Source organism: Esox lucius, chromosome 16 (genome assembly GCF_011004845.1).
Source record: "Esox lucius isolate fEsoLuc1 chromosome 16, fEsoLuc1.pri, whole genome shotgun sequence".
Taxonomy (NCBI): Eukaryota; Metazoa; Chordata; class Actinopteri; order Esociformes; family Esocidae; genus Esox; species Esox lucius.
The window spans coordinates 32,735,501-32,763,259 of record NC_047584.1 but is presented as its reverse complement, the minus strand read 5'-3'; the positions used below and the strand labels follow the sequence as shown (position 1 = coordinate 32,763,259).

General features: G+C 42.8%; 2 protein-coding genes across 3 annotated transcripts in view; one reads left to right on the top strand and one right to left on the bottom strand.

Annotated features, from left to right (window-relative positions):
• The first annotated feature begins 6,642 nt into the window (after positions 1 to 6,642).
• On the top strand, positions 6,643 to 10,317 carry ecrg4a (ECRG4 augurin precursor a). The gene is made up of 4 exons (XM_010880515.3): positions 6,643 to 6,718; positions 8,478 to 8,525; positions 8,625 to 8,794; positions 9,979 to 10,317. The coding sequence occupies exons 1-4, from the start codon at positions 6,661 to 6,663 to the stop codon at positions 10,126 to 10,128; spliced, it is 426 nt and encodes a 141-aa protein (XP_010878817.2). The 5' UTR covers positions 6,643 to 6,660; the 3' UTR covers positions 10,129 to 10,317.
• Positions 10,318 to 10,956: 639 nt separating this feature from the next.
• uxs1 (UDP-glucuronate decarboxylase 1) overlaps positions 10,957 to 27,759 on the bottom strand; it is a 46,282-nt gene continuing 29,479 nt past the window's right edge. For both annotated transcript variants that reach the window (XM_029125886.2, XM_034286768.1), the window contains 6 exons: positions 16,910 to 17,029; positions 16,637 to 16,680; positions 13,048 to 13,108; positions 12,188 to 12,245; positions 11,892 to 11,995; positions 10,957 to 11,787 (listed from right to left, as the gene is read on the bottom strand). In XM_029125886.2, the coding sequence (XP_028981719.1) occupies positions 11,653 to 11,787; positions 11,892 to 11,995; positions 12,188 to 12,245; positions 13,048 to 13,108; positions 16,637 to 16,680; positions 16,910 to 17,029 (522 nt within the window). In that variant the 3' untranslated portion in view covers positions 10,957 to 11,652. The remainder of the gene's footprint in view (positions 11,788 to 11,891; positions 11,996 to 12,187; positions 12,246 to 13,047; positions 13,109 to 16,636; positions 16,681 to 16,909; positions 17,030 to 27,759) is intronic.

The window sequence follows — 27,759 nt, the reverse complement described above, 5'->3', positions numbered from 1 at the left end:
GAGTACTTCACTCCTCACGATGAGAGCAGTAAACATAATAGTGGGACATTTTCATTTGCCGGCAGCCATGCAGCAACACTAATACAAGTTTATTATGATTATTAGTTCATTATTATTGAAATAAGAATGGATTTCCACTGGCATTTAATGCATCATACATTTCACAGATACCGAAATATACCAGCATGTTGAGCAAACAAATTGCCAACATTAATTAAAATACGGGAACATTCACGGTTACTTGTGGTGATGCTTATTTTCACCAGCTATAGGGGAGACCAGAGATGGTGTAACATTTTGGACATTTCTGTCTGTATCCTGAAGCTCTTTTAAGCCCGTGCATTCAACATTTTATACAAACTAGTTACATGTGTCTGCTCTTAGATGGCATAGCTGTTATATCTGTGACACAAACAAAATATATTTATTTTTTTAGTTTAGTCTCAAACACAAGAAGTGAAATGTTACAATTCACCCCATAACCTGGGTGAGTTGTAACACAGCCTGTGGTGAAATATAACATTAGGATATAATATTAGGTGAGTAACATTATTAAAAAAATTATGATGGCAAAAAATTAATAAAGACAGCTTTTTATTGAAAACTTAAATTACTATTTAACATAACTGGTGTGTGTGTGTGTGTGTACAGTGGGGAGAACAAGTACTGTCAGTCATAGTAGAGAGGTTAGAACATAATATATTGGAACAAAATGAGCATTACTGAATATTAGTTTGTGTGTTTGTTCTGATTGTTACCATCAGTCTAGGCACACTGAAATTCAAAGAAAACATACAGTGGGGAGAACAAGTATTCGATAAATTTTTTTGCAGGTTTTGCCACTTACAAAGCATGTAGAAGTCTGTCATTTTTTATCATAGGTACTCTTCAACTGTGAGAGACGGAATTTAAAACAAAAATCCAGAAAATCACATTGTATGATTTTTAAGTAATTCATTTGCATTTTATTGCATGACATAAGTATTTGTTTTAAGCCCGTGCATTCAACATTTTATACAAACTAGTTACATGTGTCTGCTCTTAGATGGCATAGCTGTTATATCTGTGACACAAACAAAATATATTTATTTTTTTAGTTTAGTCTCAAACACAAGAAGTGAAATGTTACAATTCACCCCATAACCTGGGTGAGTTGTAACACAGCCTGTGGTGAAATATAACATTAGGATATAATATTAGGTGAGTAACATTATTAAAAAAATTATGATGGCAAAAAATTAATAAAGACAGCTTTTTATTGAAAACTTAAATTACTATTTAACATAACTGGTGTGTGTGTGTGTGTGTACAGTGGGGAGAACAAGTACTGTCAGTCATAGTAGAGAGGTTAGAACATAATATATTGGAACAAAATGAGCATTACTGAATATTAGTTTGTGTGTTTGTTCTGATTGTTACCATCAGTCTAGGCACACTGAAATTCAAAGAAAACATACAGTGGGGAGAACAAGTATTCGATAAATTTTTTTGCAGGTTTTGCCACTTACAAAGCATGTAGAAGTCTGTCATTTTTTATCATAGGTACTCTTCAACTGTGAGAGACGGAATTTAAAACAAAAATCCAGAAAATCACATTGTATGATTTTTAAGTAATTCATTTGCATTTTATTGCATGACATAAGTATTTGTTACATCAGAAAAGCAGAACTTAATATTTGGTACAGAGTCATTTGTTTGCAATTACAGAGATCATACATTTCCTGTAGTTCTTGACCAGGTTTGCACACACTGCAGCAGGGATTTTGACCCACTCCTCCATACAGACCTTCTCCAGATCCTTCAGGTTTCGGGGCTGTTGCTGGGCAATACGGACTTTCAGCTCCCTCCAAAGATTTTCTATTGGGTTCAGGTCTGGAGACTGGCTAGGCCACTCCAGGACCTTGAGATGCTTCTTACAGAGCCACTCCTTAGTTGCCCTGTCTGTGTGTTTTGGGTCGTTGTCATACTGGAAGACCCAGCCACGACCCATCTTCAATGCTCTTACTGAGGGAAGGAGGGATGTTGGCCAAGATCTCGCGATACATGGCCCCATCCATCCTCCCCTCAATACGGTGCAGTCGTTCTGTCCCCTTTGCAGAAAAACATCCCCAAAGAATGATGTTTCCACCTCCATGCTTCACGGTTGGGATGGTGTTCTTGGGGTTGTACTCATCTTTCTTCTTTCTCCAAACACGGCGAGTGGAGTTTAGACCAAAAAGCTCTATTTTTGTCTCATCAGACCACATGCCTTCTCACCAAGCTTGCCTATTGTCCTGTAGCCCATCTCAGCCTTGTGCAAGTCTACTATTTTATCCCTGATTTTCCTTACACAGCTCTCTGGTTTTGGCTATTGTGGAGAGATTGGAGTCTGTTTGATTGAGTGTGTGGACAGGTGTCTTTTATACAGGTAACTAGTTCAAACAGGTGCAGTTAATACAGGTAATGAGTGGAGAACAGGAGGGCTTCTTAAAGAAAAACTAACATGTCTGTGAGAGCCCGGAATTCTTAATGGTTGGTAGGTGATTAAATACTTATGTCATGCAATAAAATGCAAATTAATTATTTAAAATTCATACAATGTGATTTTCTGGATTTTTGTTTTAGATTCCGTCTCTTAGGTTTTTTTGTAGGTGTACCTACAAAATCAGCAGTGTATCAAATACTTCTCCCCACTGTATATAGGCCTACAACAAAAAATTTGCATATAGTAGGTTGTAACATTTTAATTGTTGTTAGAACTAAACCAGACTCTTGTTTTTACAACTAACCCAGACTCCTACTCCTAACAGGTAAAACATTATCACTAACAACTTGCATGAAAGATGTCTAGATAGACACACAATAAACATGATTTAAGTTTGATGAATTTAATTACATAGCTGGCAATAATATCACAAAAGTAATAAGGTAGAAAAAAAAATCTTACTTCAAAATTAGTTTCTTCCTTTTAAAAATGGTTGTCTGCCACAGGGTGCTACTTCTTCACATGTGCAGAGTGAATCAGATGATTCGTAACTTGTTCCTGATTAGAGAAATTGGAAGTGTTACAGCTGACCCGTGTTACAACCAGTCCCGGTCTCCCCTATACTATGATGGAAATGTAGTAATGAGTGCAAGCGTGTAAGTAAACTCTAGGTGAAGTGTTTTTTCAGAAATTCTGCATTGGGATTGTTCTGCATGCTCCCTCCTGGTTTGGGTAGTCCCTAAACCAGGATTTTTGGGAACATCGGGGAGTTTATCAAAAGTTCCTGGAATTTTGCCAGCTGTGAGACACGTGAACCCCAGGGAAAATATCTGCCACTCTGGCAAAACTTTAGGAGATTCTAAAGCAAGCAAGCAAGCAAGTGTATTTATATAGCACAATTCATACATCGAAGCAATTCAATGTGCTTTAGAAAGAAAATATATATATATATATATATAAAAATACAACATAAATACAAATACCTAAATGAAAACATCCAAACAAATGAAAACATCATAATAAGAAAAAATACAATAAGAAAAAATAGAAAGCTCTAAGGCTAAACAGTGCAGTTAAGTTTAAGTGCTCAGTCATAGGCACGTGAAAAGAGAAGTGTTTTTAACCTGGATTAAAAAATGTATATGTTTGGGGTACGTCAATGATCTTCTGTTAATTAATTCCTGTTGTGTACAGCATTAGGGCTAAATGCAGCTTCTCCATGTTTAGTTTGGACTCTGGGCTCTACTAGCTGACCTGTGTTCATGGATCTAAGAGCCCAGCTTGGTTTATATTCTTCAAACATATCAGAAATGTATTTGGGTCCTAAACCATTCAGAGATTTATAAACTAAAAGCACCACTTTGAAATCTATTCTGTAACTGACTGGAAGCCAATGCATAGATTTAAGAACCGGACTGATGTGCTCTGTTCTCTTGGTCCTGGTTAACATTCTAGCAGCAACATTCTGAATGAGCTCCAGCTGTTTTACAGTCTTTTTGGGGAGTCCAGTTAAGAGGCCATTACAGTAGTCAACCCTACTAGAGATAAAAGCATGGATGAGCTTCTCTTGGTCTTTTTGGGACACCAAGCCTTTGATTCTGGCTATATTCTGAAGATGATAGAATGCCGTTTTGGTGACCGCTTTTATATGATTGTTAAATGTGAGGTCTGAGTATATCAGAACACCAAGAATACGTACTTGACCCCTGTTGCCAAACACAAAATAATGGTTTAATTGTGGACAATTTTGGTTCATCCAGGTATTTATGTGTTCTATACAGTGACACAGAGAGTCTATTGAGCTGTTGTCATACGGTTCAAGAGCCATATATATTTGAGTATCATCGGCATAGCTGTGGTAGTTAATGTTGTTGTTCTGTAGAATTTGGCCCAGAGGTAGCATATACAGATTGAAGAAAGCGGTCTGAGAACTGATCCCTGTGGAACTCTGCATGTCATGATTCATGATTACCAATGGTGACAAAGTAACTCCGCCCATCTATATAAGATCTGAACCAATCAAGGACTGTCCCGGAGAGTCCTACCCAATTTTCCAGCCTATCTATAAGTGTTCTATGATCTACAGTGTCAAATGCTGCACTGAGATCTAATAGAACCAGAACTGTTATTTTATCAGAATCAGTATTCAGACGTATATCATTTAAAACTTTAATCAGGGCCGTTTCAGTACTGTGGTGAGGTCGGAAACCTGAATGAAATTTGTCTAAGAGACCACTTGAGGTCACAACATTTTGAATTGTTTGAAGACAACCTTCTCAATGATCTTGACTATAAAAGGGAGATTTGATACAGGTCTATAGTTGTTCATTATAGATGGATCCAGTGTTCTCTTTTTTAACAGGGGCTTAATGGCAGCTGTTTTTAGAGATGTTGGGAAAATGCCTGATTGCAGAGAGCTATTAACTATTTGCCGTAAGTCCATTATTATAGATTCAAAAATTGTTTTAAAAATGTCTGATGGCAGTGTGTCGAGACAGCAAGTGGAAGCTTTAAGATGTCGAAAATGTTTCTTCTAGGGATTTTTGATCAATTGTATTAAAATGCGACATAATAACCAAGTTATGTCTTGGTGGTTGTGGAGACGGTACAGAGTCCTTGTTAGACTGTGTAGTTCTGATGTTCTGTCTAATACTTATAATAGTATAATAATTTTTTCACTAAAGAAACACGCAAATTCATTACATTTCACAGTGGACATGAGTTCTGACGCTATCTGCTTTATTGGGTTTGTAAGCTTGTCGACCATGACAAATAGAGTGTGGGTATTGTTGATATTCTTGTTGATCATTCCCGATAAATGTTGCTGTCTGGCCCTGCGTAACTCATTGTTGAAGCTACCAAGGCTTTGTTTATAGATGTCATAATGAATTTGAAGTTTAGTTTTCCTCCACTTACATTCTGCTTTCCTACATTCTCTTTTCAGGGTTCTTACCATCATGGTGGTTCTCCATGGTGTTTTCTGTTTGCTCATAGTTTTCTTTACCTTTACCGGTGCAACACGATCCATGACATTCAATATTTTGACATTAAAATGATCCAGGAGTACATCAACTGACTCAGCACTAATTGTTGGAGAGATAGCTATGGCTTCCATAAACTGAGCATTTGTAAGGTTAGGGGTTAAAGTTTGGATTAGGCACTGGGGTTGAATCTAGGTTAAGATTTAAGTGTAGTGTATAAGATTTTGGACCAAAATAACTTTTCATATCGCCACACGTACAGAGATACCTGAAGTGTGTATGTGTTTAATAATGATTTGAACAGACACAGGAATGGAACCACATTTATCAGGGGAGACAAAGGGAAAGGACAGGACAAGAAAATGAAATCACTCTGTCTGACCTGAAGCAGTATAGCACATTCTAAAGGAATCTCTGAGTGGAGAGAAGTATTTTGAATGCTGACTCTGTAGTTCCACTGAGGAGAGGTTTCCCAGTGTTTCTGTGGCCCTCTCAGCTTCAACACCATTTAAGGAGAATACAGTTTTTTAAAACAGTCTCACTTAAAAGCTATTGAACTTTAAATAACAGACAAGTCTTTGTAATACTGAACTTTCTCATTGGCAGCTGGTAAACTGCTTAAGCAAGTGAAAACTCAATTAAGTCTGATTGAAGTCACCACTGTTTTAAGTCAGATTTCAATCGCCAGTGAGTTTTAAGTTACATCCAGTGTGATTTAAACTGCCAGTGTGCTTTAAGTCTGAATTTAAACTGCCATGTGTTTTAAGTGTGAATTTAAACTGCAGTGTGTTTTAAGAGTGAATTTAAACTGCAGTGTGTTTTAAGAGTGAATTTAAACTGCAGTGTGTTTTCAGTGTGATTTAAACCACTAGCGTGTTTGAAGTCAGAAGGTTGATCCCTGGTGTTGTCGTCTTGCATTCTTTGGAAGTTCTCCTAACCTACCACTTGAATAATTCTAACCTGCTATGGCCTCTCTCTTGCACTTTTTCCACTGTGCTGCTCCTGTTTCTACTGGATGGAAAAGTACCCGAGGCACACATGATTATTCACTTAAGAGAAAAAACTCAAGACAGGCCCATTTCTGTGCGTTATGGGATAAACAGCTTTCCGCCCCATGGGCCAGTACTGGTACCATTAGGCTCCACCCTGGTGTCGGTGTGGATGATGTGTGTTGCCATTAAGAAGACTGGAGCAAAGAGGAGGAAGAACGGGACCATGGCATCTCAGCAGCTTCTTGTGGTGGGATTCACCACTCTACTCCTAGTGCTCACAGGTGAGATAACTCTCTCCCTTTCTATCTCCCACTTTCTTCTCGCTGTCCTTTCTCTCTCTCTTTATCTGTCCATCTTTTTTTCCTCAAGTCCTTCTCCTCACACTTAGAACTATAAATTAAAGACATTGTGTAAATATGGTAATGGTGGGTTTGAACTCATCTGATTATCAGATGTTAATGCAAAAGTGATGCTACACTGAAGTTTATTAATGTAGTGAATCATCTAGGGTGACTGCTTTAAAGTTATTTCAAGTAATCTGTTAATGCGTAGAAAGGAAGAAATGAAGGAAAAATTGCTGTCCGATGACAGTAGAAAAACAGACGTGGAAATTTGATTCCTGTAATCAGACAATGGACTATATGTCAATGAAAACTTAAAAATCCATTAATCCTTTTCACCTCAAATGGCTTTTCTATCGGTCTCTTGACCACCATTTTACTGAGTGAGGGGAGAGGAGGAAAGAAGGAAAAAAGTGAAAGAGAGCAAGAGAGCAGTTTGTGCAAACTGTACTTCTACAACCTTGCTTCCCTGAAGGAGTGATAAATATTGGAACATAAGTAACGTAAAATATCGGGTTGTGGATCCTTAGTGAATGATATCCTAAAATCACTGTTCAACTGCACCTTTCAAGGCCATTGATGGGTGGGGCCAGACTGGAAGCCCCACCTTCCCAGTGATGTTTGTTTAATGGAAGGTCACAATGATGAACGTTGAAAGGGGAGCTGCTGACAAAGGCGCAGGCAGTGAGGAAAATAACCCATAACTCACACATGGACCCGTCCGTTAACTCCACCCACCGTCAGCCCCCTATTTCAGGTTCACAAGTGTCCCAAAGCTGAGGGCCTAAAAATGTTTAGAGATGCAAAGGCTTGTTAGACCCTCCTAAACAGTTGAACATCTGATTACATCTGATTTCAAGACGCGAAACAAACAGAATATGGCCTAAATTATATGTTAAATTTTCAATTATGTTTATTTCCTCTTGAGCAATAGGCAGGATTTGTAAATCAGAATTTCATAAGAGAAAGGGGTCAGTTAGAGATTCATTGAACATCCCTGTGGACCGCTAGCCTGGTTAGTATTGATAGTCCTGTCTTCCCTGCAAACTGCTAGCCTGGTTAGTATTTATAGCCCCGTCCTCCCAGTAAACCGCTAGCCTGGTTAGTATTTATAGCCCCGTCCTCCCAGTAAACCGCTAGCCTAGTTAGAATTTATAGTCCTGTCCTCCCTGTAAACTGCTAGCCTGGTTAGTATTCATAGTCCTGTCCTCCCTGTAAACCGTTAGCCTGGTTATTATTTATAGCCCCGTCCTCCCAGTAAACCGCTAGCCTGGTTAGTATTTATAGCCCCGTCCTCCCAGTAAACCGCTAGCCTAGTTAGAATTTATAGTCCTGTCCTCCCTGTAAACTGCTAGCCTGTTTAGTATTTATAGTCCTGTCCAACCTGTGGACCGCTACCCTGTTTAGTATTTATAGTCCCATCCTCCCTGTGGACCACTAGCCTGATTAGAACAAATCTCCAGGAAATTGTTTTGTTGCTGTTCACAGATAATGTGTTGCCCTGGAAACACCTGCAAATGATTTCGTACATCCTTCGCCATGTGTTCCACCTCAGGCTGTCTGTGTGCGTATTTAACAAAGCCAGGAGGCTAATGTACTGAAATAAACCTGTACCGAATAGGTTATTTCAGCATTGTCTTCTTTAAAGTGATTCCAGGCAATCCATTTTCCCTACTAAGTGTCCTTTTCTCTTCATTAGTGGCTTCCAACCAGAGCAGCGTGCACAAGATCCTGAAGAAAAGAGATGGTAATATGGACAAAGAATTAACAAATGACATGGAAAAACTAATATTAGGTAGACAATTAAAAACAATCATAAAGGTGTCCCCTCTCTTCCTCCCCCTAGTGGTGGGAGATGATGGTGTTCCTTCAGAGACCAGGGTCGCCTTGGTTCCTGCCAAGGCAAAAGAGTTCCTAGCCCAGAAAAGGAGGCTGAAGAGATACATCTGGGACCGCAACAGACCTGAAGTGCAACAGTGGATCATGCAGTTCATGTATATGGGCTTTGATGAGACGGTGAGCGTGAAAAGGGTGGAACATGGTCCGGCCCGGCTTATCCGGAACCTGTGACCTGGGGAAACGACGGGCCACTGTCATAGGCTATAGTAACCGCCTGGATTTCATCCTGGTCAGGTCACAGGGTCGGGAAAAGGTACCCGATGTGGGATGGCTTAGAGTACCACGACAGGATGGTTGTGACAGTCAGTCACGTTCCCAGCAAACTGCGGGTAACCTTTCTCAGCAGGGAATAAATAACATGAAAGACTCTGAAATAAGCCCAGGGACAACGTAAGTTATAGGGGAAAGGACGCAGACTATGCAGGCGAATTGAAGGACGAAAGGACTGCCATGAAACCGTTCCTACACACATTGGCCATCAATCAGACCATCGATCATCAAAAAGTCCATAAAAATATACATGGAAAGAGCCCTGAAAAGGACACAATGTCAGGATGATCCCGGAACATCAGCAGTTTGTAACTGGATCATTAGGACATTGTAAGGTTTCAAAAAGTGTGTAATGGATTTAAATAGAGAACTGACATTTATAGAATAACAGAACAAGTGAACTATAGATGGAGGCAGGTAGGGAGAGAGACAGGATGATGCCTGGTGGCACCTCGTAATCAGGCTAGATAAGAGAAGACAGATGATTCTGTCACAGCAGGACCTACAGACTCCCTTCAAAGAAGACAATTATTCTGCAACAGTATGGACGGACACACAAACAAACACACAAGCTTTTTCATCTTGTTTCTTCCACAACAATTGTTCATTTTTTAGAAACAGCACGACCAGGGAGAAAACCTACCATAGAAAACATGTCACAAAGAAATCACAGACAGGTGGAGACAGGGAAGAGCTGAAAGCCAGACAGGTGGAGACAGGGAAGAGCTGAAAGCCAGACAGGTGGAGACAGGGAAGAGCTGAAAGCCAGACAGGTGGAGACAGGGAAGAGCTGAAAGCCAGACAGGTGGAGACGTAAAATAAAAAGTTCTGGGGGAACAAAAGTTGTTTTTCCGGGAAGCTGGCCCTCTAGGCAGAGTTCTTCCTCTGTCCAGTGTCTGTGTTCTTTTGCCCATGTTAACCGTTTCTTTTTATTGGCCAGTTTGAGATATGGCATTTTCTTTTCAATGTTTTAGATCTTTTGGGTTGGGGGTTGCGGTCTAACAGAACAGTTGTGTTCTTCCCCTCCTCAGAGACTGGAGACAGATCTGTCTTACTGGAGGGACCAATCACGCTCCAGCGACCAGGGTCGTCAACACCACTACGACGAAAACTCTCCCATCGGACCCAGAGACAGAGGGTCATATCGCCACGGCGCCAACGTGAACTATGACTATTACTAACCCCGACACACGTTCTCTCACCCTCCGTCTCACTCTCTGGCTCAGAAAGATAGGCCAGCTCTGTCTTCTCCTCTTGTCTAGCCTCTGGAAAGAGGCAACCGGCAGTCGCCTCACCTGTTTTCCTTCTCCAGGCTTCTGAATGAATGCAATGCTCCAACTGATTTCTGGGGAAGTAAACGAAGTTATGCAAAACATTTGAGATATGTCTTTTTGACGTCTTTTATTTCAGCTGATGGAACACGAGACCAAAACTACATGTAGCATTTATATTTCTCTTGAGTATATCATATCATGGATGGTCAATCCTTGCACCAGCACGGGCTTGTGTAACATTTTGTTATCGTTTCATTTCCTCACGGTTGTTCTCTGTTAGCGCCTCAACAAACCCTACAAAGTCCTACTTCTAACAACACCTTCCTCACAGTAAGTGGTCCAAATAGTTTTAATTTGTCAATGGCCACACCACGGGGGACTAGCCACAGACCTTCTGCATCAGCACGGTTGTCAAGAGGCTGAACAGCAACACCTCCTACTCCCCCTCCTCCTCTCACCTCCTTTCCCAGCCTAACCCTTATCTCCCCTACTCCTGCTAGAAATCTCTTTATACCTCGTGAAACGATGCATAGGCTGTTCTGGTGTCGTACCAGGCAAGTTCAATGAGATCAGACGGTCATTATCAGCAATCGTCTGGGAGCTAATTGGGTTTGTGGTCTCCAGAAGGTCCGTGTCTCAGCCCAGCCTCACTATATTGACCAAGCTCTTTGCCTCCACCATGGAACATCTTCCAGAACATCAACAGCGATTTCAAGTGACTGAAAAAACACGTGAGACGTTTACTGGAAATATTTTATTAAAATAGCATCTTCACCTGAAATGGATTATATATGATTTCCTGATTGACAGCAGAGCTTTCACCAAAGGAAGCTCGGATAAAACCAAGACACGCAACACCATGAGGACACACTTCTGGGAGGTGTTCGTGTGTGGGTTTAGAGCCCACGGCACCAGGATAAATGTAGGAGGGCCGACCACCCCTCTGAGGCTCTGAACAGAACGATGTACCCCTCCTCCCCATGGGGGCATGGCGGGAAAACAAGCGGTCGTATTTTAGAGACACAAAACAAAGCACACAGGAAAATGAATCACGTCAACCGAACAAAACAAGTAACACAGTGGGAACAACTCAGGAACGATGCTTCTCTGAGGCTCTTAAATAACAAAAGCGTCTATTGGCAAAGAACCCAGAGTGCAAGACTGGGTGTCCAAAACCTTTTTTTCCCCCTCTTCACTTTGCAATTCTCTTCTTTCATTGTGTTACGTCTGCCGTCCGAAAACACCCCCCCAGGAGGACCATGTGGAGTTCTAGTGTTTCTCTTCATATCTCGTCCCAAAACTCCACGGTGATAAACAACAGAAGACACAGGAGTGCCATGTCCTCCTCTTCTTTGCTACAAACTCTGAGATTTCTCTGAGGAGTTCTGGGTCCTCCAGCGGCCTTTGGGTCGGACCCTTGATCCCGGACGATCAGTTGTGTTGTCTGGGTCGTCCTTTCTTTTGGCGGGCTGTCTTGGGTTTGGGGATGTACTGGTTGTTGGCCTGATGTTCCAACTCTCTGCTGAAGTACTGGATGGTCTTATTAAGGCCTTCCTCCAATGGCACCTGGAACAAGAGATCAGACACTCAAAGTACACTCTACACAACCACCTCTGTAGAAGCAATGACTGGCCATGCTACTGAGCTGTGTTGTAGACATGGGTACTGACCACGGGTTCCCAGCCCAGCATCATCTTAGCTTTGCGGATGTCAGGGCGTCGTCTCTGAGGGTCGTCCTGTGCCTCCGGAAGGAACTGGATGTGACTGCGGCTCACTGAGGGTGGAGGAGAACGGTACTTTATAAAGGGTACAGTTAGGTGCCAACCTAGAACCAGATGAGGAGGGGAACGGGGGAGCAGGAGGGGAACGGGGGAGCAGGAGGGGAACGGGGGAGCAGGAGGTGAACGGGGGAGCAGGAGGTGAACGGGGGAGCAGGAGGTGAGGGGACAGGAGGGGTTACACTTACCAACCAGACTACGGATGAGCTCAGCAAATTGTAATATGGTGTGTTCCTCTGGATTCCCCTACAGGAAATGATATAAACCAACACAGATCAATATGAATATATATAGAGAGAGACACACACAAAGATAGAGAGACACACACAAAGATAGAGAGACACACACAAAGATAGAGAGACACACACAAAGATAGAGAGACACACACAAAGATAGAGAGACACACAAAGATAGAGAGACACACAAAGATAGAGAGACACACAAAGATAGAGAGACACACACAAAGATAGACAGACACAAAGAGACACACACACAAACAGAGACAAGCAAGGGTTTAGAGGTCACGAAAACACATAACACAATACATCAATAACACAATCATCATCTTCTTTTTACTAAATGTATCAGTGATCTATTTGTGACCAATTTCAAAACATATATGGAACACATATAGAATTGTTTGTAATAACCTTAGTTTGCCCCAACAACATTAATAAGAGCCTGATGGTCAAACCTTTACTATGGGCATTGGAAATCAACTATTTTTAACCGTGATTTTCCATGCCAAAAATGTCCAATGTAAAAAGATACAAAAAGATATAAAAACGGACCCAGAGTCACTTAAGATAATTGGGTGAACACCTACATGGATCACAGAATGACTCCAAAACCACCGATATATCCTGTCATTGTGATGTGTAGTGGGGTCTTACCAAGGTCCAGGTCATTTGGTTTAGTAATATGAATCATGAGGTAAAACAACAATATGCCTGTCCCAATAATTACACCTGATGTAGATTCAATGCAATGTTTTTCAAAATGAAAGTAATTCAAATTTGAATCGTTATATGGTGTAACTGACACTTACCAGATTGACTGGGCTGCTGATGTTGCTGTTCATCAGCGAGACCAGACCATTAACAAGATCACTAGTGGGATGGAGGAGGAGGAGGGGAGAGGGGAGGGGGAGAGGGGAGGAGGGGGAGAGAGGGGAGAAGGAGGAGAGAGGGGAGGAGGAGGAGAGGTAACAGAGAGATTAACATGCTGAGGCTGTGAACACAGAGGGGCAGCAGAGATCACAGACACACCAGAGATCACAGACACACCAGAGATCACAGACACACCAGAGATCACAGACACACCAGAGATCACAGACACACCAGAGATCACAGACACCGCAGCATCCAGGAGTCTGGAGGATTACTACCCATAGAGTTTTGGAACTCCTGAATGTGTCTGACAAGGATGACAAACATGACTACCAATTTCCCAGATGAGCCGGCGTGATAACAGTGATTACAGTGGTTTCTCTTAGTCCGATTTCACACACGTACGTGTTACACACATGAGAATTGGAAATGTGTTTTTGAAGAGTGTAGAGAGAGCCAGGGGGTCAGCCACTGTTGATCCAGCAACGTTCCACTGGTCCAATGACCTGACCCGCTAAGCTGGGTTATCCCCCAACATCTCCTGGGGACCTCAGCCATCTCTGAATGTTGTTGTATCCCTGAACTAGCTCACCAGAATGACACAGACAAGGGCTTCATGATCAGTTGACAAGCAGATTTACATATGGGATACATCTGATACGGAACATCTGGGGGACCCCAGGAGAGGTTTGAGAACCATCACTCACTCACTCACTCACTCATTGTTTCACCACGTGACACCATCACAGGCCCCAACCTGGCCTGTTTCACCACGTGACACCATCACAGGCCCCAACCTGGCCTGTTTCACCACGTGACACCATCACAGGCCCCAACCTGGCCTGTTTCACCACGTGACACCATCACAGGCCCAAACCTGGCCTGTTTCACCACGTGAAACCATCACAGGCCCCAACCTGGCCTGTTTCACCACATGACACCATCACAGGCCCAAACCTGGCCTGTTTCACCACGTGACACCATTACAAGCCTCAAACTGGCCTGTTTCACCACGTGACACCATCACAGGCCCCAACCTGGCCTGTTTCACCACGTGAAACCATCACAGGCCCCAACCTGCCCAGCAAGACATCAAGTTTATACTGAAAAGAGATATGAGTGACATCACATCAGATGCAGATGTCATGAGGGTTTCCCTCTGGCCCTCTGAAGCTCCGGCCGGGTGTGTGAAATGCACCCTGAGAAGTGATGAAAGGTCTGGTGTCTTGACAGGGAGTGGGGTTCTGATCTCGTCAAGCAGCTCAGATGCTGTTCCAGTAAGTGACAGATAAGCCACCCTACCCAGAAAATGGAAACACCCAGTTTTGTTATTAAACTGTCACCTTCAAAACAGCGTTTGTTCACCCCCAAGGGCAAAACTCTTCCAGACAATATCTACATCACCAATAAACACAAAGGCAATTAAAACCAGAAGTACTCCTAAAACCTTAATTCGGATCATAGAGAATATTTCTATAGTCATTAAACTTGCACTTTTTGAAACATCCACAAATTATGGATGTATCAAATCTCTTCAGATTACATCAACATATTGACAACCAGAATGCCGAAGGTCTGCAAAGCCTGTAATTGCTGCAAATGGAGGATTCTTTGACAAAAGCAACGTTTGAAGGACACAATTATTATTTGAATTAATCAAATCTAATCTTGAGACATTATTTCCTATCTATTGTTCTCTATTTCCTAATCAACATTAATTTCAGGTATGTTGTCATGGAACAAAATGTATTTTTTAAACTGAACGGTAGAGTAAATCTAAAGTACAACTGTCAATGTTGTCCATTACTCCACGATTACTAATATGCTAAGGTGGGTGTATATCATTTAATTAGGCCTTCATGATACTGTTCGGACACCTTTTAACCTACTTCATGCTAAAAGAAAACTAATGTCATGGGAACTGACTGATTCCCAGACGGACTCAAATCTTTAAAATATTTCCTTAAGCTAGCTATTAGTGGTTTACCAAGTAAACAATTAATTCATCCAACCACTGGCCTATAAGGCCCTTCTTTCACTATGATACATTTCCTGTAATGACAAATGGGATTACTCAACTCAATCCCATTACCCTCCACTCTCAGCATGTGGGTACACATCCATCTAAACCATCACCTGAAAATAGACAATTTATATAGTTTACTCTCCTGTAGTGTGAAAGTCACAAAATGTGGATGAGCGAGGAGTCAACTTGGAGAGGTCACGTCAAGGTCCAGACCCCCACTGTTCAAGCCCAATTAACGCTGTTCAGGCTCTAGGCAAATGTTTGCTCAGGGGAGATACGGTATCTTCAAATAACCGCCAGCCTCTGATCTCGACCCCTTCTAAAGTGCAGAGTGTGTGTGTGTGTGTGTGTGTGTTGTGCGATCATCAGATTACAACGTAGATGAAAGCAGGCAAAATTAAATACTCTCGAATGATGGTTCACTAACACACGTGCATTCAGATGATAAACACAAACCGACAGCTATTACCCAAACCCCTTTGAAGACATTTCTATGTGGCGTGTTCGCGTCTGCGCATGCGATCGACATCGAAGGAGAGACAGAAGTTGTCTTACAGTATTTACATTTGAGTCAGTCATCAGACGCTCAAACCCAGAAAGATTCACAGTACTGAGTGTGTATATTTTCACATTTCTCCTGGTCTTCCAATGGTAATCAAACCCACAACCCTGTCGTTGCAAGCACCATGCTGCACCAGCTGAGCTTCACGGGACCTATCACATTTGTACAAGACAAAAAAAGACAAACCGAGAGCGATCACATGACCAGCTGGCCGCTTGTCCATTGGCTCCAGAGTCTAGTACATTAAGTAAATACTGGATACCCACATTTCTATGATAAATGTACACCACAACAAACCCCGGCAGTCTTTCAAATCAACACCTCCAACTGTGGCTAGAACATATCTTGAATTTAATAAGAGGAAAGCTTTGGTAAATCCCACCTCAAGCCGGGGGAACATTCCCTCTGAGGTTATCCAACCCACCCAGTGAGGAGAGAGAGTCTTTTAAGGGTCTATATCTGGACCTATAGAGAATATAGGTGGATAACTCCATCACATAATCCTCAATGTTCTCGTAGTGACCAGACACCTACATCTGAAGGCACGTACGCACGCACGCACAGACAGACAGACGGACAGACAGACATATTGCTCAGAAATAGTTTTTCCCTTTTCCACGGAGTGACACTGTGTCTTCCAGAGAGACTGACATTTAAGCCGCCCAGCGTGTTGTTTGTCTGTGTCCACGAGATAAAGAGCTGAAAGACATTCCAATACAGTCCATCTGAGACATTTACAGAGAAAGCAAAGATTCACAGACACTAATAAATGGATGCCAAGATACAGACGTATCTGAACTCCTGTGAGCGTGTGTGTTTGCCCGTGATGCCTGTGTGGGGGTGCACACACGTGTTGCGTGTGCATGTGTCATGTGTGTCTTTTCGTGGGTCTCGTTTTGTGTTATTTTGTGTGTGTGTGTGTGTGTGTTGTGTGTCTTACCTCACATACTGAAAGGCTCTTGTCTGGGATCCACTACCATAAACCTAGAAAGAAAAGGTGAAATTAAAAGTCATTCAGACTCATATCGTTGTCATGTCTACAAGGTGCAGAGAGACAGAAAGATGCAGAGGGACAGAGAGAACACACCCCCAGAAGACCACACCCCCAGAAGACCACACCCCCAGAAGACCACACCCCACAGAAGACCACACCCCCAGAAGACCACACCCCACAGAAGACCACACCCCCCCAGTACAGTAGTTGTGAACGTACAGTTAGCGGTTCTCCCTGCAGCGCCTGCAGTATGAAGTTGCTGACCACGCGGCCATCATTCATGTGCATCCGCGATCCGAAGGTGTTGAAGATGCGTGCAACCCTCACCTCCACTCCTTCCTGTGGGCAAAGAAGGAGGAAGCCGAGTCAGATGTTCACATTCTTCTGCGACGCAAGATGTTAAATGGGGGGTGTGAATGTTAGTTTCAAATGGCCACCCTAAAATACACATAATAAAACAAGACTATTATAATATTGAGAATAGAGTAACAAATGCGTTAGTACAGTAGAACAAGTACATTTAACAGGGCTGTATCTAAGTGGACCTTGAAGTAAAGCAGCCACACCAACTCAGTAAAACAGTAAAAGTCAGGGCTGAAAGTAAAACTTGTGTTGCTCGTGGCTCTATGACACGTAGCTGTTCATAAATCAAGTTTCATTTACGCAAATCAATGTGTTTAGAGGATTAAAACGGCCCAGCAATACATTCCTACCCTTTCTGAATGTCGGCACAACATCAAAGATAGGCACATGCAATCAGATCATTATGTCAGGTTGACAAAACAACAAGCTATCGGTTTATGTTTGACTACATTCTATTTGGGAAAAAAAGCTGATCCTAACACGATTGCGCCATTTGGCATTTGTTAAAAGTCAACAGAGGAAATATCTTTGCAGGATTTCTTTTCCTCCGAGATCAGACCTTTCTCCATTTGATGCAGTGTTCATAGCGATGTACACTACAGTACTGAATGTTAGCAGCAACAGAGAAGGCACAGAGTACGGAAAGGAATTAGCAACATTTGCACACAAAGCCTCATCGGCTGTCAGCACCAGGAGAGAATTGGCCCGGGCACACTTGCAAATACACACCAGCTGACAAAATTTTCTCTCTCACACACGCACACACACACTTAAGTCCCATGCAGGGAGGCAGAAGAGTGCAGGGCCTTTCAAACTAAAGCCACTCCAGGCCTCCAGTATTGGGAAACACTTTGAATCTACGCGCGGATGACGTTGCAGCTCAAACCAATCAAAGCAAACCATTGTATTTTTATTTAAAGCATGTGGTCAGTATGTACGCTTACTAAAAATCCCAAATAAATGGGTTCGTGCAGAAAAACATATATTAACAAAATGTGTCGGTGCTAAATCTGTGCTAGTTCCTCTTTCCGTCCTCACAAATCTGGTGTTTGGCCTCCAGCAAATCCACATAATTTACCAGTCGATGGAGAGGGAGGCCTGTGACATATTCTGGCCCTGGAGGACTATGGTCCATAATCCTTGGACAGCCCCGGCCTGAGATTACAGCCAGTCAGTTGGTATGGAAACATCTTAACAGGAATAGAAGAGGAACTGCACAGAGATGATATGAAACACTGAGGTGATGAGATGGATAGAGGAAGGTCTGGAAATATTTGGACACTGACACAATTTTCACAATTTTGGCTCTGTATGCCACCACAGTGGATTTGAAATGAAACAACCAAGATGCAATTGAAATGCAGACTTTCAGCTTTAGTTCAAGGGGTTGAACAAAAATATTGTATGAAACATTTAAGAATTGCAGTCATTTTTATACACAGTGCCCTTATTTCAGGGGCTCAAATGTAATTGGTCAAATTAACACAATCATAAATAAAATGTTATCATCATCATCTTCTTCCGCTTATCCGGGGCCGGGTCGCGGGGGCAGCAGTCTAAGCAGAGATGCCCAGACTTCCCTCTCCCCAGACACTTCCTCCAGCTCTTCCGGGGGGACACCGAGGCGTTCCCAGGCCAGCCGGGAGACATAGTCCCTCCAGCGTGTCCTAGGTCTTCCCCGGGGTCTCCTCCCGGTGGGACGGGACTGGAACACCTTCCCAGGAAGGCGTTCCGGAGGCATCCGAAACAGATGCCCAAGCCACCTCAGCTGACCCCTCTCGATGTGGAGGAGCAGCGGCTCTACTCTGAGCTCCTCCCGGGTGACAGAGCTTCTCACCCTATCTCTAAGGGATCGCCCAGCCACCCTGCGGAGAAAGCTCATTTCGGCCGCCTGTATCCGGGATCTTGTCCTTTCGGTCATGACCCAAAGCTCATGACCATAGGTGAGAGTAGGAACGTAGATTGACCGGTAAATCGAGAGCTTCGCCTTGCGGCTCAGCTCTTTCTTCACCACGACAGACCGATACATCAACCGCATTACTGCAGAAGCTGCACCGATCCGTCTGTCAATCTCCCGTTCCTTCCTTCCCTCACTCGTGAACAGGACCCCTAGATACTTAAACTCCTCCACTTGAGGCAGGCACTCTCCACCAACCTGAAGTGGGCAAGCCACCCTTTTCCGACTGAGGACCATGGCCTTGGATTTGGAGGTACTGATTTTCATCCCCACCGCTTCACACTCGGCTGCAAACCGTCCAAGAGCATGCTGAAGGTCCTGGCTTGAAGGGGCCAACACGACAACATCATCCGCAAAGAGCAGAGACAAAATCGTGTGGTCCCCAAACCTGACACCCTCCGGCCCCTGGCTGCGCCTAGAAATTCTGTCCATAAAAATTACGAACAGAACCGGTGACAAAGGGCAGCCCTGCCGGAGTCCAACATGCACAGTTCTGTTCGTAAAAATAAAATGTTAAATACTTTTTAATATTTTGTTGGGGATTCTTTGCAGGCAATGACTGCTTGAAGTCTGGAACGCAAGGACATCACCAAACGCTGGCTTTCCTCCTTTGTGATGCTTTGCCAGGCCTTTACTGCAGCTGTCTTCAGGTGTTGCTTGTTTGTAGGTCTTTCTGCCTTAAGTTTTGTCTTCAGCAAGTGAAATGCATGCTCGATCACATTGAGATCAGGTGTTTGACTCGGCCAGAATATTCCACTTCTTTACCTTAAAAAACTGGGTTGTTCTCGCAGTATGTTTTGGGTCATTGTACATCTGTAAAGTGAAGCATCGTCCAATCAACTTTGCTCAATTTGTCTGAATCTGAGCAGACAATATATCCCTATACGCTTCAGAATTCATCCAGTTGCTTCTGTCTTCTGTCACATCATCAATAAACACTAGTGACCCAGTGCCATTGGAAGCCATGCACGCACGCACGCACGCACACACACACACGCACACAAACCTTGATCAAACACATTCAAAAAAACAAGAGTGAATCAAAAACAAGCGCAGACAAAAACACCCATAAAACCCAAAGGATCTTTCTGGCCACATCACCTTGACAACAAGGACAGTCGCCCCTCTTCATCCACAAAATCATATTTATTGGTTTTAAAAATGAATAAAACAAAGTATAATAATACACATGCTACCTTGAAGATGTTAAACAGCAGGTAATATATTGTATAATGTCAACAAGGACAGAAGACTCCTCAAATATGACAAAAAACATTTTCACCAGGTTAGTATGATTGAGAGCAGATGCTCCTTTTCAGAAGCAACACAGGAGCAGTTAGGTTGAACCACTTGGCTGAGGAGCAGAACAATACATCGTTGACCTTCCCGGTTCAGGGATTTGACCAAGCAACCTTTCAATTACTGGACAGATGCTCTCAACACCAGGTTACCCTGCCGTCCTACAAAGAACAGCGCTAAACACACTGGTATAAAAAGAGAGAAAATGTGTGTTGACTCACACCACTGTTATTAAGGTCTAATGACACCTTAACTTTTGAGGGAGATGTTCAGAGTGTGCAGAGTGAGAGTGCCTTGGAGAAGAACAAAGTGTGTTTATATCTGCATAAATGAAGGCTCAAGTGTGTGTGATATTCCTCCAATAAACAGATGAGGATAATGTCCTGCTTGGTGTTAGAAAAATGCCCAGGGGCGTTTCCAATCCTCATAATTACTGGTAATTCATTATGACACATTATGACAAAATGTAGCTCTCTCACGCAGGAATAACAGGCACGGTCTAAAAGCAGTGAGGGCATGAGAACAGGGGTCAAATTAATGTGATTATGTTATTAATGCATCTAGCCAGCCAGTTAAGCATGTCGGAGACCAAATGAAAAGGGCCCAGGGCTTAAGTATGAGGTTGAGGAGACACCAGACCTTGGTCGAAACCTGGCCTCTTATCTGAACACTTCAATATGAATATTACCCAGGTGGCTGTTGCTATGCAAATTTTGGGAATTATACACTTGAAAAGCGACTGACAGCCCCTAATGAGTCTGCTGATTGAAGCACTCATATATTACCTTGAAGGGAGGTAAAGTCACTGCATTCACATACTGCCTTGAAGGGAGGTAAAGAGTCGCTGTTTCATCAATCTTTACAGGCATAGCTTCATGGTTATCAGTTCTCTCTCACATGTACAGTAATCCCCTTGTATCTGCAGCACACCTGGAATGTTGCTGTGTATGCTAATAAAATTAACAGGATTTACAAAATGATAACAGGATCAAAAAAAAAATCCCCCCTCGCCTGTAATAATTTACACGAAACATTTAGTAATATCTATTTAGTGTAATCAATTATATACCTTTTTTTGGATTGGCTCCTGGTAAAGGAACTATACAAAATCATTCCTACCCATTTTCCTTGCTGTGTAATTACCTAACAAAGACCTTCTGATTAACAGCTTTAAAATGAAAGGTTAACGCTGTTTTAAGCTGCAGTACATCACTGTGCTGGGTGATTTAGTTTAATTGCAGCGTACACAGCCGAGCCACAATAAAACACCATCTGAACTGACAACTAAATGTCACATCGCAGCCTAACAGCGTAATGTGGCGGTTCTCAAATGGTTTTCATTCAAGACTCGAATTTGACAGTGATAATGAAGTTGCGACCCCGTATTGCATGTTATGGATTCTATCCACTTGTACATTCTGTAATGTGCTATTGATTACTGGACAGGACTCTCTAGCAAAGCAAACAGTCTGAACAGGCTATTTCCTGGATAACTGCCAGGCGGCCTACATCTTTACAATTTAAAGAGGTATTTTAAGCCTGGGTCATGATTGAATTGTAGTGGGGTCAACATACTTAAATATTCATAAGTATTGGATTATACCCATCTGGTGGATCATTGGATTCTCTTTCATACTGTCAAAATATCGTATATTTATGTTTAAAGATGAACTTCCACATGCTTTACGGGCAACACACCCGACATTAGAGCTGTTGGAATGTCCTCAATGAAACGTTTGTGTATGCACAATTCATTACTGATCTCTCCTGACTGTTGTGTGGAGATAAACACCTCTAGCCATCTAGCCTACCGTTACCCATTAGTCAAGTAATAATTTACCCATTAGTCAAGAAATTATTTAATAAGGACAAGTATTTGGTTTTGGCCAACCATCCATCAGGAAAGCTACTGCTTTACTGGTAAAGGGCAAGACCTGGGGACCTCAGCAGTATCTGACCGGTGCTATATGACAGCCAAACAGATCTTAGAAATGGAACTTTCACCAAAACTACCATTTGAATGTTTCAATATTTAAAGCAGAAAATGAGGTTTAACATGACAAATAAACAGAACAGCCCTTTGAATATATAAATCTATACTTTTCCCTGCCCTATTCTTAGATCTATTTTCTATTGTTGGTTTTATTATTCTAATTTAAGTTATAAACAGGGGGGATGCTGCCGCAAACAGCTAAACTGCAAGAAAACTGCAGGAAATTCCCTCTTTTAAATACAATTACACATATAATTACAATTACACTGGCAAGATAACCAGGCGCCAGCTGAGTGAAAGGAAGAGATATTCTTTGAAATAGACCCATAATAAATAAAGTTGCTGGTTATAAGTTCTATCAGAACAAGAGAAAAACGAGAGAGAGAGAGAAAAACGAGAGAGAGAGAGAGAGAGAGAGAGAAAAACGAGAGAGAGAGAGAGAGAGAGAGAGAGAGAGAGAGAGAGAAAAACGAGAGAGAGAGAGAAAAAAACAAGAGAGAGAGAGAGAGAGAGAGAGAGAGAGAGAGAGAGAGAGAGAGAGAGAGAGAGAGAGAGAGAGAGAGAGAGAGAAAAACGAGAGAGAGAGAGAGAGAGTGGGGGGGGGGGTGGTCAAGACATCAATAAACTTTGAAGTCTTTTCACTTCTGTTTATCTTTAGGAGGTTGGCGCAGTGTGTGTGTTTTTGGCTTTGTTGATTACATTTACACACAAACCTGGGAGCAAAATAGCAAAACTCCCTGTTGGAAGAGTATAATACCAGCCCTGAAAACACACACAATTACACTCACGGGCGCACACACACACAAATACACTCACGGGCGCACACACACTCAATTACACTCACGGGCGCACACACACTCAATTACACTCACGGGCGCACACACACACACACACACACACACACACACACACGCGCACACACGCCAAAACTGCTAATGTGCATACCTGAGGAATGGCAATGAGGCAACATTATTGGAGAGGACTTTGATGGAAAATAACTGGAACCCACGATGATAAGGGAACAATGACAGAACAATCCATCAGTAATCACAATGCATTGTGGGAAAAGAGACACGGCTGATTGGCTTCTTTTATCTGCAGTTTATCGGTCTGTTTACATCTGTGTTTGTCGAGCCCAATTGCCTCAAATTGGCAGAGTAATGATTATTAAGACCTGGCTGTAGAAAGCACACGCGCACGCACACACACACACGCACACGAGTAATGTCTTTACACTAGGATGGACTTATTTAAATGAACGACTCGTGTCAGAGATACATTTTGTTACGGTGTAACGCGGGTGAAAATATCAATCGTTACACGACATCCTCAAAGCATATGTGAGCATTTTCCGACCAATACTCTCCGCGTCTTCCGAGGTCTAAAGACGAGTGTGTGTGTGTGTTCTGTCAACGCATGTTGGAGCAGAATGAGGACGACACGGGAAGCAATATGGCCTAAATACAACTTAAATTAAACTGCTGTCACCGCTGCGGTCTGAATGGGGCCTAATAACAGACAGACAATGGAAAGAGTGGGGGAGCAGATAACAGTGACAGAGGCAAAGAAAGTAACAGGGAGGACAACAGCATACAGGAGGAGAGGAAAAGAATGTGAGGAGACAGAAGAAAATATTGGGAAAGGAGGAAATGGAGAGAAGACAGGAGTAGAGGTCAGTAGGGGAAAATAAGAGTAGGAGGTCAGTCGACAAGGAGGGGTCAGGGGAGGAGAGCGGAGGTCAAAAAAGGAGACAGGTGAGATGTTCAAGAGGAGCTGACAGGCCAGAAGGGTTTCTGTGATGTCATTCAGTAGCAGTGTGTGTTTACAGCTATATTTCAGACAGAGTATGTTACAGTGTGTGTACTATGTTACAGTGTGTGATAGCTATGTTTGTGTGTGTACTATGTTAGGGTGTGCGTTAGCTATGTTAGAGAGTGTGTACTATGTTAGGGTGTGTCAGTGCCTGTTAGAGCGTTCGTGTATAACTTTCTGATCAAAGGAAAATCATGCTAAGCGAGCAAATCAGGCCGGTCCTCACTTTAACAAAAAATGTAATCTGATTTGGGATTATGTTTAGGGTTAGAATTAAGCTTCAGTTTAGGCATTAAGTGTTAGGTTTAGGAGTTTGGGTTAGGTTAAGAATAAAGGTTAGGTTATAGAGAATAAAGTTCGGTTATAGGGATTAAAGTTAGCTTTCTAGAGATTAAAGTTAGCCTTCTAGAGATTAAGGTTAGGTAAAATAGCTAAAATATCTATTTTTAAAAGGTGAAAGAATGAAAAGACATGCTAACAAACACGGAGAAAATAGGACATCAAATTAATTACATCTGATTAATTACTGTAAAACCCCTGGAGTACTGTCTCTTAATATCACACATCAATGTTCACATAAACTCAACCTGACACTAATGCTTCCATCTTCTCATACACACACACACACACACACACCCACCCACACACACCCACCCACCCATCAGTACATCTGAACCAGAGGAAGTGGATTAGACTGCCAGACCACACCAGGACCCTAGTTTTGGCTTTTGTAAATTGTGACACCAATATTTACACAAATACACTCAAATAAAAGCTGACAACCTATACTTTAAGCCCATATTAATTGTTTGTTGGCAGTATAAAGACAAAAGAGAAGAATTGTCTCTCCCAGTACTTGTTGAGTGCACAGTATTTTATCAATAGAGAACATTAGGCAGCCATCCGGATACAGACGTCAGACAACAATAACCAATGAACAGCTTCTGTCACGGCAGGTTGAGCAAGGCTTCCACCCCGACACTGTCCGACCCGCCCTCATGGCGTTTCTAAATGTCAACGTGGTTCAATTAGGGGCTAGCTGACAGATGTCATTTGCGAATTCCAGCTGCCTTTGTGACAACAATCACCGAACGGGAGGTAAATCCTGGAATGCTCCGGGGGGAGGGAGGGATTAGGGAAGGATGGAGGGACAAGATAAAGAAATATCAGCCAGCCCACATGACAGGTGAGCCGCAACAATGGATTGAGATTGTCAAAGGCTAGTGTCAGTCAGGGAGGGTGGAAAATAAATGTCCACCAGTGACAAAAAGGTGTGCAGACAGAAGATGAGGAATTGTGAGAAACCACCACCGAAACTGCCACATTTCTGTGGCAGTTTAAGCAGATTTACTGCGCACTTCAAAAACGCTACATTGTGATTTGAAGAACCGTAACATTAAGCATAAATGGCTTAAGCCATTATCACTTAGAGATAGGAACACGTAATTCACCTTTGCTAAGCTGCTGCTATAGACACAGCCTGTGTTCTCCCTGTTTCTTCCAACTGCTTCAGCCTCTCTGTAACTGTCTGTGTTCCCCCGGTTTCTTCCAACAGCTTCAGCCTCTCTGTAACTGTCTGTGTTCCCCCGGTTTCTTCCAACTGCTTCAGCCTCTCTGTAACTGTCTGTGTTCCCCCGGTTTCTTCCAACTGCTTCAGCCTCTCTGTAACTGTCTGTGTTCCCCCGGTTTCTTCCAACTGCTTCAGCCTCTCTGTAACGGTCTGTGTTCCCCCGGTTTCTTCCAACTGCTTCAGCCTCTCTGTAACAGTCTGTGTTCTCATTGTTTCTTCAAACTGCTTCAGCCTCTCTGTAACGGTCTGTGTTCTCATTGTTTCTTCAAACTGCTTCAGCCTCTCTGTAACGGTCTGTGTTCTCATTGTTTCTTCCAACTGCTTCAGCCTCTCTGTAACGGTCTGTGTTCTCATTGTTTCTTCCAACTGCTTCAGCCTCTCTGTAACGGTCTGCATTCTCACTTTTTATTACTCTTGTTCAGCCTCTGTGACATCTGTGTTCTTCCTGTCTCTCACACTGGTCCTGCTATTCTCTACTCACTGAACACTGAAGTCCAAGCTGATTTGCATTGGTCTTTTAATCATTGGTTTCCTCTCAGATTTCCATAAATATCCAAAATAAGTCTAATAGTGGTCATTTATTCATTTACATACCTAACAAGTTCTCAATAATCACATTCATTTTACACAAAAGTGTGTTACGGGTTGAACGAACGACATGCTTAAGCCTACTTGAACATACAACTGAATCCCTGGCATAGTGGGGTGACGCCAGGCCGGGGCGCAAGATAAGATATCCCTACAGAAGCGCTATATACGCATGTTAAGCAGACTCTGCCCAAGATTAACCTACCAGCTGACGTCTGACTGATAACAGCATAGAAACACAGGATATCAAATAAAAATACCAAACACATTTATGATAGAGGCCAAACCGAACTGCCATGAGCTCAATTACACTGCGCTTAAGAGAATAACACGCAATCATCTCTTTCAAACACCATGTTACTCTCTCACAGGCACACAAGCAATCTTTTGAAAACAACAACTCAGGCTTGTACCACACACACACACACACAGAGAAATTACGATGTTAACAAGTCAGCTGACAGCTCAATTTACAGTATAATACAATCCCATCATACTCTGAAAGCTCATTAAATGCAATAATATTTAATATAACAATAGTAATGTCCACAGATTTAATAGCGGTTACTCCCTACGTTGAGATTCCTACTCCACACAAGACATTTTGACAGTCATCAGGTGTTTGCACCAGAGTGTGTTAGTGCTCTTATCCATAGAGTATAATATGCTTTCATGAGCCAGTCTCTATAGACAGATGTGTGTTATTCCTTCCATGTCTCCCCCATCCATCGTGCCCTTTCATCATCGTCCTTTCAAGGACACCCTTGTCTTGCTTTCCTGCTGTGGTCCTCTCTATGGCTCATGGCAGGAGTGTGGCATTGAGGACTAAAGGATGCAACGTGATTGACAAGACAAGAGGGACAGCTGTTTCTAAAGGCAGACACGTCTTTCCCCATTTCTCCTCCAAACTCTTGCATTCCCTTTCAGTCCCCTAAACGCCACACTGCCACCATCACCACGCTCTGCATTTGATGTTGGCTTCACCATCACCACGCTCTGCATTTGATGTTGGCTTCGGGAACAAGTTTGGTTTCTCAACATAAGGGCAGAAATTGTCTCTACTTTTTATTTATCTGTCCATCGAACAGCCAGGAGTTTGGGCCGGTGGTCAAACCGGCCCAAAACCGAAAACCGAAAAGCAACACGAAATGTCAAACTGGGTATCTTTCTCCTCCCTGTCGTCTTTCATGACCAAACATCCAGTCCAATATTCTGTTGACCAAATGGAATTCCATCCATCCATCCATCTTCTTCCGCTTATCCGGGGCCGGGTCGCGGGGGCAGTAGTCTAAGCAGGGATGCCCAGACTTCCCTCTCCCCAGACACTTCCTCTAGCTCTTCCGGGGGGACACCGAGGCGTTCCCAGGCCAGCCAGGAGACATAGTCCCTCCAGCGTGTCCTAGGTCTTCCCCGGGGTCTCCTCCCGGTGGGACGGGACCGGAACACCTTCCCAGGAAGGCGTTCCGGAGGCATCCGAAAAAGATGCC

Bases quoted from the DNA above. Each gene is read 5' to 3' on its own strand.
- ecrg4a (XM_010880515.3), top strand. From the start codon at position 6,661: ATGGCATCTCAGCAGCTTCTTGTGGTGGGATTCACCACTCTACTCCTA. The intron at 8,526-8,624 runs GTAATATGGACA...TCCTCCCCCTAG, and splicing joins GATCCTGAAGAAAAGAGATG to TGGTGGGAGATGATGGTGTT. The intron at 8,795-9,978 runs GTGAGCGTGAAA...TCCCCTCCTCAG, and splicing joins ATATGGGCTTTGATGAGACG to AGACTGGAGACAGATCTGTC.